Source organism: Danio rerio, chromosome 20 (genome assembly GCF_049306965.1).
Source record: "Danio rerio strain Tuebingen ecotype United States chromosome 20, GRCz12tu, whole genome shotgun sequence".
Classification (NCBI taxonomy): Eukaryota; Metazoa; Chordata; class Actinopteri; order Cypriniformes; family Danionidae; genus Danio; species Danio rerio.
This window is the reverse complement of record NC_133195.1, coordinates 39124265-39137432: the sequence shown is the minus strand read 5'-3', so window position 1 is coordinate 39137432 and position 13168 is coordinate 39124265. Positions and strand designations below refer to the sequence as shown.

The 13168-nt window shown below is 31.8% G+C and overlaps 1 protein-coding gene across 2 annotated transcripts in view; it reads right to left on the bottom strand.

Moving 5' to 3' along the window:
• Nucleotides 1–2799, bottom strand: part of cd2ap (CD2-associated protein) — a 117913-nt gene extending 115114 nt beyond the window's left edge. The window contains 1 exon segment of one of the 2 annotated variants that reach the window (NM_001008583.2): nt 2543–2799. In NM_001008583.2, coding sequence (NP_001008583.2) covers nt 2543–2546 — 4 coding nt within the window. In that variant the 5' untranslated portion in view covers nt 2547–2799. 2 annotated transcript variants of the gene reach the window in all.
• Nucleotides 2800–13168: the final 10369 nt, after the last annotated feature.

The following is a 13168-nucleotide window of genomic DNA, read 5'->3' as shown; positions in this document are numbered from 1 at the left end:
ATTTGCACTTTATTCAAACCAGCAGTGTCATTTGATAGAGTGTGACGGTACAGAACAGGCACCAACCTAACGTTTTCCACTAACATTTGTTTACCTGACCTGCCTGGCAAGGAAGGTGCTACTTATTGAAGCTGCAGGCAACCCTGAAGTACTCGCTGTTGGTTTTTGTTACCCTTATTTGTTGACCAGTGGACTTGATTTTGAAGCTGGTTATTGTTGTTATTATAGAGGTAGTGTGGCAAAAGATATTTTAAAAATAGTGACAGATTTTCTCACCCTCAAGCAATTTGAGATCTAGGTGACTTTAGTCATCACAAAAATACTCCGATTACACATCAGTTCTTGCTTTTCCTGGGAGTCAAAGCGAAGTCCTTGTCTTTGCTAGCACTAGGCATGGGCCGGTATAAGATTCTGACGGTATGACAACCTTGAATAAAAATATCAGTTTCACGATATTGTGATTAATGCTCTAAAATATATATATTTTTTAAATGTCTGGGTAAAAAAAACAACAGTTTTCCTCCTTTGAACACAATACATTTTATTTTGAGAAACATTTAAAGTATTTGCAACAGTAAACATGTCAGGCTAAATAATTCAAACAAATCATTGACTTCTGCTGTCTTCAATTGTTTCATAAACACAGATTTCTTTACAATTTAAAATAGCATTTTTAGATATCTTTTCTCCTGGAGATACTGTGGTTCTAAAAAACAAAAAACAAAAACATAAAAATAAATCTTAAACATACCTTGGGAACGCTATAGCAGAAATTGTTGATGGTTTTAAAACCTTGACTTTTCCCAACTGCAGTATACTTTGAAAACGGTTATCGCCTCATGTCTAACTACCTCCATGTCCTAATGTTTTACTTACTGCTTTACGCAATGAAAAATGTCAATAAAAGTCTTGTGTTACACTTTAGTTAAGTTTTCAACATCAAACATTGTTGGGCAAAGATCAAGCTTCCATAATGCTAAGTGAACATGAAAATAAACAGTAAGCACTCATGAATCACAACATATTCGTAATGGATATATAATTTACATTTAAATATATATCTATTTATGCAAAATGTGCATTATATATTTTTGAGTTATGTGATGACTACGCATGGGACAATGAACAGTTTCAAGGTTTACCATGGTTTGGAAAAGTCAAGGTTTTAAACCCGCTAATATTTTCTGTTATACCATTCCTACGGTATATGCATAATTTTTTTTATGATTTTTTATGTTATAAACAAATCTGTGTTTTTAAAGCAAATGAAGACAGCAGAAGTCAATTATTTATTTTTTTTATTTAGCCTGACATGTTTACTGATTCAAATTAGTGTAAATGTTTCCTAAAATAAAATATATAGTGTTCAAAGGGATAAAAAAGTACTTTTTTTACTCAGACATTTAAAAATAACTTATTTTAGAGTAGGAATGGGCCAGTATAAAGTTCTTATGGTATCATAACCTTGGATAAAAAATATCACGGTTTCACTGTATTGTGATTGCTGCTCTAAAATAGATTCTTTTTAAATGTCTGGGTAAAAAACAATAACTTTTTCCCTTTTAAACACAAAATGTTTTATTTTTTAGATACATTTAAAGTGTTTTGGAGCAGTATGTCAGGCTAAATAATTCAAATGAATCATTGGCTTCTGCTGTCTTCATTAGTTTCAAAAACACAAATTTCTTTACGATTTAAAACGACATCTTTGCATATATTTTCTGCTGGAGATACTGTTGTCCAAAAAAAAATGTAAATAAAAAAATCTTACATATACATTGGAAACAGTTAAGCAGAAAATGTTGGCGGTTTTAAAACATTGACTTTCCCAAACCAAGGTATACCTTGAAAACTGTTATCCCATGCCTATTTTAGAGCAGTAATCACAATACCTTGATATTTTTATCCAAGGTTATCATACCGTCCGAAACTTGTACATGCCTAGTGATGACCCCTTCACCAATAGTAGTAACGCAGGTCATGTGATACAAACATAACTGCGCCCATAAGCAGGCGACCCGCGCAGTGATAAATAAAATGCCTTTTCTAGGGAAACGACATGGAGTTGACTCTTCATCTTGTGTATATAAACATTATTGAGATATCCCTAAAGAGCAGTTTATTGCTCCAAACATCCAATTGTATTGGTCAGCAAAAAAATGACAGAGTACACCTTTAAGGGGGGGCTTCACTGAAGCTGAACCGCTGCAACTAGAAAAAAAACAGTTTTTAAATACCATCAAACTGAGTCAGAGGCATATACATCTAAAAGGTAAACAATACAGCAGTAGACTCAGGGCAGAGAGGCTTTAATCTTGACGCAAAACGCCTGGAATTTACTGGTTTGGACAAGCCGAGCCAGTTTGCGACACTGGCGCCTAGTCAAATATTCATCCGATCACAAGTTTTTTTTTCTTTATTCAACTTGGATACAGTTTCTTATTTCACGATGACGCTAAAGCAAATCGCCCCTGCTGATTTCTTGGCAGCTGAAACGCTGAGTGACATTTTAGGTGACCCATAGGAAGCAAGTTAAACTCACCCATACTGTCCTTCGATACGAGACCGTCTTGATCTGATGTGTACAATCTGCCGTCCTGGTAGCTGATGTTAGCTAGCAGCCTGGATGCTAGCCGTAAATCCTACTTGTGCGTGGAATCGTGTTGGTGAAGTGCTTGTTAGCGAGTTTATTGGCGCTATTAATCCATTCGACTTGCTTTTAAACGTCGGCCTGTTGTTTAAATATGAGGTATGTTTCTTAAGAGTACTGTGCAGGAAGTTATCCCGAAGTCTCCACCTTTCTTAGATTTGCCTCCGCGATATTTCATCTGGAGGATCCCGCGAGAAGTCAGATTTCCTGGCTGGAATGCAAGAGGTTGAAGTGTTACATTTTAGTGTAAACTGAGTTCAGGAATAACTTTTAATAAAAACGCGACATTTTGCAGTGATTTACGTATGTATAATACTATTATGTCTATGGATTGTTGTAGAGATTACGTATTTGCTCTATAAAAATACTTTGCCTGTTATTAATAATCATAATTTAGTTTAATGATATGCAAATAACAACATTAAAGATTTGCAGCGCAGAAAAAACTTTTATTATTGTGTATGAAACAACTGAATTGAACATGTATTGGTGGTGAAATTGGTATTTTATTTGTTATATCTTCAATGTGGTGTGTTGTTATTTTGTAGATGGTAATTGAGTCATTCTGCGGTCATTTTCTTAGGATATTTTTGTCAACAAAGTACTGTATGTAGGCGGTGACGCAGCTGTGAAATCTCGTCTTCGCTCAGCTCTGCATCTCTCTGTGGCTGAAACATTTGCATTCAATTTGGCTATTAAGCTGTTAACTGTAAACTGAAATGGCCCAAATCAAAACCAATTTCCATAAGCATACACTTCCCTGTGCTTTTATGGCTGGTTTAAAAAGAAATGTATTCGTTGTATTTGTAAATACAGAACAACCACAAAGAATGACAATTACTGTGAAAAAAACCGTGTGCATCACATAAAGAATCAATTAAATTAGGAGAAAGCGCAGTAATATCGCTTTGGATAAAAGTGTCTGCTAAATGACTAAATGTAAATGTAATATGATGGCTGTTCGCACAGTGTACAGGTGGTAACAACTTGCAAATACAAAAATCAGAATAAAAATGAGCTTTTTTTATTTATGTTTTATTTTGATGACAATGCATCAATTGTTTTAATTTTTTTGTTTTAATTTAATTGACAGAAGAAATAATCATATATAGAAGCAACAACAGTAAAAAGATCACACGATAAAGATATCGAAATAAAAATACATTATAATGTACATGTATAAATACATTTGGCAAACTCATATGTGCAAAATGTTCAGATTGTTGTGTATTGAACATTTTTGAGAAAATAAAATGTTAAGAGAATAATTTAATTTACTTTATTTGCTGATATTTCCATAATTTGTCAATAATCTTTTTAAAATTTTATAATTTTATATGAAATTTAAATTTGGTATGAATTGTGTTATTCTGTATTATTACTATTGCTTCACATCATAATTAATGGCAACTATATATATGCAGTTGAAGTCAGTACAATTAGCTGCCCTGAACTATTAGTACTCCCCTGTTTATTTTTTTTACCAATTTCTGTTTAACGGAGAGCAGATTTTTTCAACACATTTCTAAATATAATAGTTTTAATAACTCATTTCTAATAACTGATTTATTTTATCTTTGCCATAATGACAGTACATAATATTTTACTAGATATATTTTAAGACACTTCTAGCTTAAAGTGACATTTAAAGGCTTTACTAGGTTAATTGGGTTAACTAGGTAGGTTAGGGTGAATAGCCAATTGTTGTATAATGATGGTTTGTTCTGTAGACTATTAATAAATAATATAGCTTAAAGGGGTTAATAATTTTGACCTTAAAATGGTGAAATAAAACAAATAAGACTTTCTCCAGTACAAAAAAATATTATCAGACATATTGTGCATATTTCCTTACTCTGTTAAACATAATTTGGGAAATAAAAAAAAAATAAAAAAAGAATTCAAAGGGGGGCTAATAATTCTGACTTCAACTGTATATATGTATAATATATATATATATATATATATATATATATATATATATATATATATATATATATATATATATATATATATATATATAGGGCTGTGTCATTTGGGCAAAATATCTAATTTAAATTTTTTAAGAGATTGTAAATCTGTAAATAGATTGTAGTCAAGATTCAGCTCAATAATCTGTATGGCAGCTTCTTACTGCTAAAATGCCGTGAGTGTTCAGAAATACGACACAAATTTTTCTCTAGAGCAAACTGTAAACAAATAAAATGATATTATCTTTCTGTAAACATGTTGAACTCAAATTAGGGAGATTTATATTATATAATATATTATTATACGAACAAAATAATAATAATAATTATAAAATACAGAACACTCAGCAAAATAACATGGCTGAAACTATTCTAATATTGTACTTTGCTGTTCCTTGCTACTAGATTGATTGTCACTGGCAATACTTTCAGTGGAATTTTAAGCAAGCCACTCCTCATATAGCCGCCTGTGCTGGTTGTTGTATTTCCTCATGCTGTGGCAATTATTGCAAATGATCTGTTTTTGTTTGGTGTCTATGACTTTGAAACCAAAATATTCCCATTTAACCAATGTTTTTTCTTTGATATTAATTTGTCTATTAATGCTTCTGAAGCCGGAAACGCCATCATCCCACTCGTACGCGCTTTCCTGTTTGTTAGTTTTTTATTGTGGGAGTTCCGCATAAGTTGCGCAATTCTGATTAGGCAGAACAAAAGTGTGCTCACTCAATTGGCTAGTAATACTAACAAACAGAATCACACATAGACATCAGTCAAGCATTTGCTCTGGGTGGGGGAAATTAAATAATGCATTCATATTTCATATCGCAGCCTATTGCGCTTAGCTATTTATGTGTTTTCAAATTCAAAAAATATTGCGCCAGTCTTTATTGCTTTTATTACGCTTACCATTGATGATAATAATAATAATAATAATAATAATAATATTTTTAATAATAATAACAATAATAATAATTAATATTAGAGTGATTTCTGGAGGATTATGTGACTCTGAAGACTAAAGTGATAAAGCTGAAAATTCATCATAAAAATCACTGGAATAAATTATTGAATTACCTTTGAACAGTTTTTATTTTATAGTGCAATATTTTTAATTTATATTTTACCATTTTTTTCTGTATTTATGATGAAATAAATGCAGCCTTGGTGAAAAGGATAGGCTTATTATATATATATATATATATATATATATATATATATATATATATATATATATATATATATATATATATATATATATATATATATATAATTTTTTTTTTCCCCAGAGATGGGTTGCGGCTGGAAGGGCATCCGCTGCGTAAAAACTTGCTGGATAAGTTGGCGGTTCATTCCGCTGTGGCAACCCGGATTAATAAAGGGACTAAGCCGACAAGAAAATTAAATGAAATTAATATATAAATATATATATATATATATATATATATATATATATATATATATATATATATATATATATATATATACTGTATGTATATATATATATATATATATATATATATATACAGTTGAAGTTAGAATTATTAGCCCCCTTTTGACTTTTTTTCTCTTTTGAATATTTCCCAAATGTTTAAATGTTTCCCAAAAACCTGCCTTGTTAACCTAATTAACCTAGTTAAGCCTTCAAATGTCACTTTAAGCTGTATAGAAGTTACTTGAAAAATATCAAGTAAAGTAATATTTACTGTCATCATGGCAAAGATAAAATAAATCAGTTATCAGAAATAAGTTTTTAAAACTATTATGCTTAGAACAGTTTGACGGCATAATGGTTTGTATAAAAAAGAAAATCGAAAACAGAGTCTCAAAAACTATTTTGTACGTGAAACTACTTTCTTCCTCCAGCTGCAGCTGACATCAGAACATCAGAAACCGTTGCCAGTTCACAAACCCCATTTTAGAGCTAGTATTTGAATGATTCTTTAGCGTACTGTCTTAAGTGATGACAAAACAGGTGATTTTTGCTAACATTTTATAATTATATAGCTGAAAGGCATAAAATGCCATCGATTACCCAGTATTTCTGTTGCAATCAGGGTATCAATAATGAACCTTGAAAAAGCCAAAGCAAAGCAAACACTACCAATTTCTGTGGTATAAATGCAGCAATACAAAATACAAAAGAGATTAATCGACTATCACGTAATGTCACGTACCTGATTTATAATGATTTGTTCAACTGTAGTTTGAAACTCACTAGAGAAAACTCCCTCTAATGACAAATGATAATGCAGCCTCTGTCGCCATCTTGTGGCAGAATGTCAAATGTCACTTTCTTTGGTCTCCTCAGACAGGCTGATGGTGGCCGATGCACATTCTCTGAAATTATAAATATTTTAAATTAATATTTTATTTTTATTTATAAGGCACTGTCCTAATAAATAAACTGCAATCTAAACAACTATATTCTTGACTAAAAAAAGCCTTACATTATGTTGTCCAAAAGCAATATTTGTCAAACTGTAGAGTGTCCTATGCTTGATGCTATATGTGGGCGGAGTAATAAACAAGAGAGAAGAGGCTGTACCAGTGTTGTTAGTTGCAGAATAACGCACGGCTATCAGCCAATCAGATTCAAGAACCAGACAGAATGCTTATAAATATATATATATATATATATATATATATATATATATATATATATATATATATATATATATATATATGAGCAATATCACATTCGTAGCAGTGTGCTATGGCTGTATATCAGCACTGGTGGGAGACGTGCGTTGGCATGAGGCCGCAGGCCGAGGTGGGGCACTAAGGCACTCGGCCGCCTCCCACCAGTGCTTATATACAGCCACAGCACACTGCTACGACTGTGATATTTCGTTTATACAACAGTTTGACGGCACAATCTTGTACATAAAAAGGAAAATCAAACACAGAGAGTCTAAAACCCTTTTGTGAAAGTCTAAAACCCTTTTGTGTTAGGAACTAAATTTTTCCGCCATTCATTCACATCTGCAGCTGACGTCAGAACAGCAAAAGCTGTTACTAATTCACAAACATCACTTTAGAGCCTGTATTTGATTGATTGTCTATTGCAGAATGTGAAGGGCCGCTTCTGGTGTGTGACCCCGTTAAGGTGATGACAAAACAGCAAATTTTGCTCACATTTTAAGATTATAAGGCTGAACGTGACATAAAATGCCATCCGTCTCCAGAGATTTCTCACCAGACTGCTGTTGTGTTTGCGATAAGGAGGGACAAGGCTGACTCCAGCTTCATTTTCGCAGCTTCTTATTGACCCTATCTGGTCCACCTTAAAAACCACGAGGCTTCCATTTTTCAGCTTTGTAATTCGCGCTCAGGAGAACACATTGAGCAAGGGCTTATTATGCGGTTCTGGCGCCATCTTGTGGATAGACAACATCAACCGCCGCCGATGAGCTCTCAGAAATTGTAAATATTTTAAAATAGGCACTATTCTTACAAATAAACTGCATAATTGCAATCTAAACAACTACATTCTAAAAAATCATTTTCTCTATTCTAAATCTTAATCTAAATCTAGGAAATATTTTGGTACATTAAATGTGTCATTATGATGACGACCTAACAGGCTAATCCAGCTAAAAATAGTGCTTAAAATGTCACTAAAATACAATATTTAAATCTCATACATTGTAAATAAGGCAATTGTAATATATTTAACATAAAATCATGTTTATATATATATCTGTTGAACAGAAAGATTTTTCAACACATTTCTAAACATAAAAGTTTTATAAACTATTTCTAATAACTTATTTCATTCATCTTTGTCAGGAAAACAGTAATTAATGTTTGACTTGATATTTTTCAAGATACTAGTGTTCAGCTTAAAGTGACGTTTAAAGGTTTAACTAGGTTTACTAGGTTAAATTTAGAGTAATTAGGCAAGTCAATAAGGATGGTTTATTCTGTAGACAATCAAAAAATGTTGCTAAAGGGGGCTAATAATATTGACTTAAATGGGTTTAAAATGATTGAAAACTGCTTTTATTCTAGCCAAAATAAAACAAATATGACTTTCTCTAGAAGAAAAAATATTATCAAACATACTGTGAAAATTTTCTAAATCTGTTAAACATCATTTCAGAAATAGTTAAAAAAGAAAATAAATATATATATAAACAAACTATATATACATATATATATATATATATATATATATATATATATATATATATATATATATATATATATATATATATATATATATATATATATATATATATATGTGTGTGTATGTGTATGTGTGTGTATATGTATATATATGCTGACATAAATACAAATCAAACACACTGATTGGCATGTTCAGGTGTTTTTGATTAGAGTTGGAGCTAAACTATGCAGGACAGTGGCCCTCCAGGACGAAGTTTGCCCACCCCAAATATATGCAGTATACTTGTGAAGTTCATATTGTTTCATTAAAAATCTTCTAGTGGTTTATGTCTCTCCCTGCTGGGCACTTGATGTAATTGTTTAGACTTGCAAAAGCAAAGAAAGCTGCTTCCTTTTCATATCACCTCCACCAAAGGATAATCATCATAATATTTAAATATAAACTTTTTATTTATTTATTTATTTATTTTTTATATAGAAATCCTTATCATATGAGATCAAATTACTAAATCAGGTTTAAAGGGTCTGTAAAAATTCTTAGATCCTCACAGTTGCATTTTTGCCAGCAGAGGGCTGAATATGAACAAGCAATAAAACCAATGCAGGGTACAATGGCACTGTTATTGTGGATTTTCCATAACATGCTTACCTTGGTTTACAATGTGATTTTAAATTTATAATTTTTTCACATGAAACAAATGCTTCAAATTTAAAAATACTGTTTTATTTAACCCAAATTTAGATAAAATATGGACAAACTCAATTGTTGGGTTAATTTTTGCATTAAACATCTTGAAAAAAAAAAAACAGGTTTTTAAAAAAACTGCATTTTTTAGAGTATTTACGAAATACAAAGCAGATGTTTAGATGAACACCTTTCATCGATTATACGCTGTAAATGCAGTTAGGTCAGAGTACAAAATTGATTTTACACCAGACAGGTCAGTTATAACTGGAAACGTCCAATATATAAATATCTCTCCTATATATTTTGCATCACAAAATCCAAAAGATTATTAAGTTCTTACATGCTGTATTGTGGAAATAAGCAACTTGAACACACTTTTTCCAGTCTTCTGCTCATAACATCAAACATAAAATGGGGGTTGATTGACATTTCCTTATCATTTGCAAGTAAATAACTTCTAGTCTTCAACGGGGTTGCACAAAACAATCAAAACTTTATTATAATGTTTATTCTAAATTAATGTTTAATGTTAACTTTTATAAAAAAAAATACTACTACTACTAATAATAATAATATATGAATAATAATAATAATAATAATAATGGTGACGCAGTGGCACAGTAGGTAGTACTGTCGCCTCACAGCAAGAAGGTTGCTTTTTCAAGCCTCGGCTGGGTCAGTTGGCGTTTCTGTGTGAAGTGTGCATGTTCTCCCTGCGTTCGTGTGGGTTTCTTCCGGGTGCTCCGGTTTCCCCCACAGTCCAAAGACATGCGGTACAGGTGAATTGGGTAGTCTAAATTGTCCATAGTGTATGAGTGTGAATAAGTGTATGGATGTTTCACAGAGATGGGTTGAAGCTGGAAGGGCATCCGCTACGTGAAATGCTGGATAAGTTGCCGGTTCATTCCGCTGTGGCGACCCCAGATTAATAAAGGAACTAAGCTAAAAAGAAAACGAATGAATGAATGAATGAATGAATAATAATAATGATAATTTATTATTATATAGTAGTTAACCCAGTTTTTGGCAAAAATAACCCAACAAATAAGTTATTTCTGCAACCCAAATAGTTGGGTTAACCTTAACAACCCAAATAGATTGGGTTAAAACAACCTAACAGCAGGGTTGTGCCAAAGCAACACAGCAATGGGTTACCTGTTTGGTTATTATTAACCTGACTGTTTTAAATGAATATATATTTTGCATCACAAAATCTTAAAGATTAATTTAAAGTTCTTACTTTACATGCTGTATTGTGGAAATAAGCAACTTGAACACACTTTCTCCAGTCTTCTGCTCATAACATCAAACATAAAATGGGGGTTGATTGACATTTCCTTATCATTTGCAAGTAAATAACTTCTAGTCTTCAACGGGGTTGCACAAAACAATCAAAACTTCATTATAATGTTTATTGTAAATTAATATGTCTGTTGAATTAAATGTGTAAAATTTAGTCAGATGTACAATTTACTTTTTACAATTTCATTACAATTACATTTTTAGTCTATTTTTCTGTTTAGCGGTGTTGCTGTCCAAATGGGTAAGGTAGATTTATATTATTGAGCTATTTGCATCTGTTATATTGTATTTTCAACCAATCATTTGTCATTTATGACAAACATTTGCTTGTTTCATAATCATACAAACATGATTAATCATAATCATGCTCTCTTTAAATATACTGTAATGTTATAAGCAACAATAAATAAACAAACAAACAAATAAACAAAAAATATATAATAAATACATAAAAAATTTAAATAAATAAATCAATCAATAAATGTAGTACCAACATTAAAACTCAACATTTCCCAGTGCTGCTACAGTATTACTTGGCGCATCAGGAATTTTCTGATCTCACAGCAGTGCAAATGGCCATATTGTTGTACATTTGAGCATGGCTGCACTAATGTTTAAGTCTGAGTCACTAACCCACTTAGAGCGATATCCCGGGGCAGAAACAGTGTTGCACGTGAGAGCGTTTCCCCGTTTCATCCTCTGAGCTCTCAAATGCACGTGGAGGCCTGTGCCAGATGGTGAGCTCTTCATCTGCCAGCGGATCTGAGCTCGGCCTGTCTGAGACACGCTGGAAATCATCTCCTGTCCTTGTGCCAGTGACACAAAAGAGCCGTATGCTGTTTGCATATGTCTGAGGCAGGAGAATGACACATTTGGATCCTGTGGTTAGAGGCATAAATGGGGAAGTTTTAAAAATCACAGCTTATAATTGATATTGATGAAAATGTCTTTTGCAAAATGATGTAAACAAGTATGCTGCAAAAGTTGTTGTAATTTATTCCTGTGATCATTTCTTCATTATTATCATTTTTATTATTATTATTATTATTATTAATATATTAGTCTTCAGTGTCAATTGATCTTTTAAAAATTATTCTAATTTGCCCAAATAAACATTTCTGATTATTATCAATGTTGTAAACAGCTTGGTTTTTTTTTTTTGAGGAAAATTATATAATGTAATTCAAAAAGTACAATTGCTGTGTGTGTGTGTGTGTGTGTGTGTGTGTGTGTGTGTGTGTGTGTGTGTGTGTGTGTTTTTTAACAAAATATTTTATAAAACAAAATTCTGGTTCTTAGTTTTTCCTCAATTGCTTTGGCTCAATTCTCGATTAAAAAGTTTTTCTTTTTCAAAACAATAAGTTCAGAACTCTGAACAATTAGCTTATTGTTCACTTTAGAGTGGCATTTATTATTGTATTATATATTATATTTATTATATTATAATTTAAGCAAATTGCAAATGCTTTGGCACATGTGTGCAAACAGTAAGTTCAATTGTCTGTAGTTTAGACAAAAACTAATTGCATATGGCTTTTTGATCAAAACCGATGAGTCAATTCTCATTTAAACTGTCGAATTTTTTACAACTTCTCAATCATTTTTCATCATGTAAGCCACCACACTTAAAACTGTTTATTTAATGATCAAACATTTGTATAGGAACATGTTTACATCATAAATATCTGATATTGACATTGTAATGTCTGCTAAATTGGTAAATGTCCTCTAGTTGCCATACAATTTGCATTATCTATTTATTAAGCAATCAAGTTTGTCAGATAATATTTTTTCCTTCTGAAGAAAGTCTTATTTGTTTTATTTCGGCAAGAATAAAAACAGTTTTTAATTTTTAAAAAACATTTTAAGGTCAAGATTATTACCCCTCTTTAAGCTATATTTTTTTCCGTCTACTGCACAAACCATCAATATGGCTTGCCTAATTACATTAACCTGTCAGGTTTACCTTGTTAAGCCTTTAAATGTCACTTTAAACTGTTTAGAAGTGTCTTGAAAAATATATAGTAACATATTATTTACTGTCATCATGGCAAAGATAAAATAAATCAGTTATTAGAAATGATTTATTACGGTTTTTCTTGTTTGACTTGACCTGATTAAAGAAACTAGGTTCCACTTCATTTTTTCATCACTATCCAAGCAGAGCAGAAGACAGGTCTTGCAAATATGTAAGCCCTTTGTCATTGGGTTGACACATTTTCCCCACACAGATGTCATTCAAGCAGTCCAAACTCCATTGTTTTAGCTATGGTAACCAAACAGAAACCATCTATTCCTAACCATTAGAGACTACCAAGATCAGTATGAATTCGCTGAAGCACCGGTTTGACACTCCTACACAGAAATCTTCAATTAGCAATCTGCAAACATTAAAAACGATGAAAGGTCTGTGTTGTAAGTGGCTAC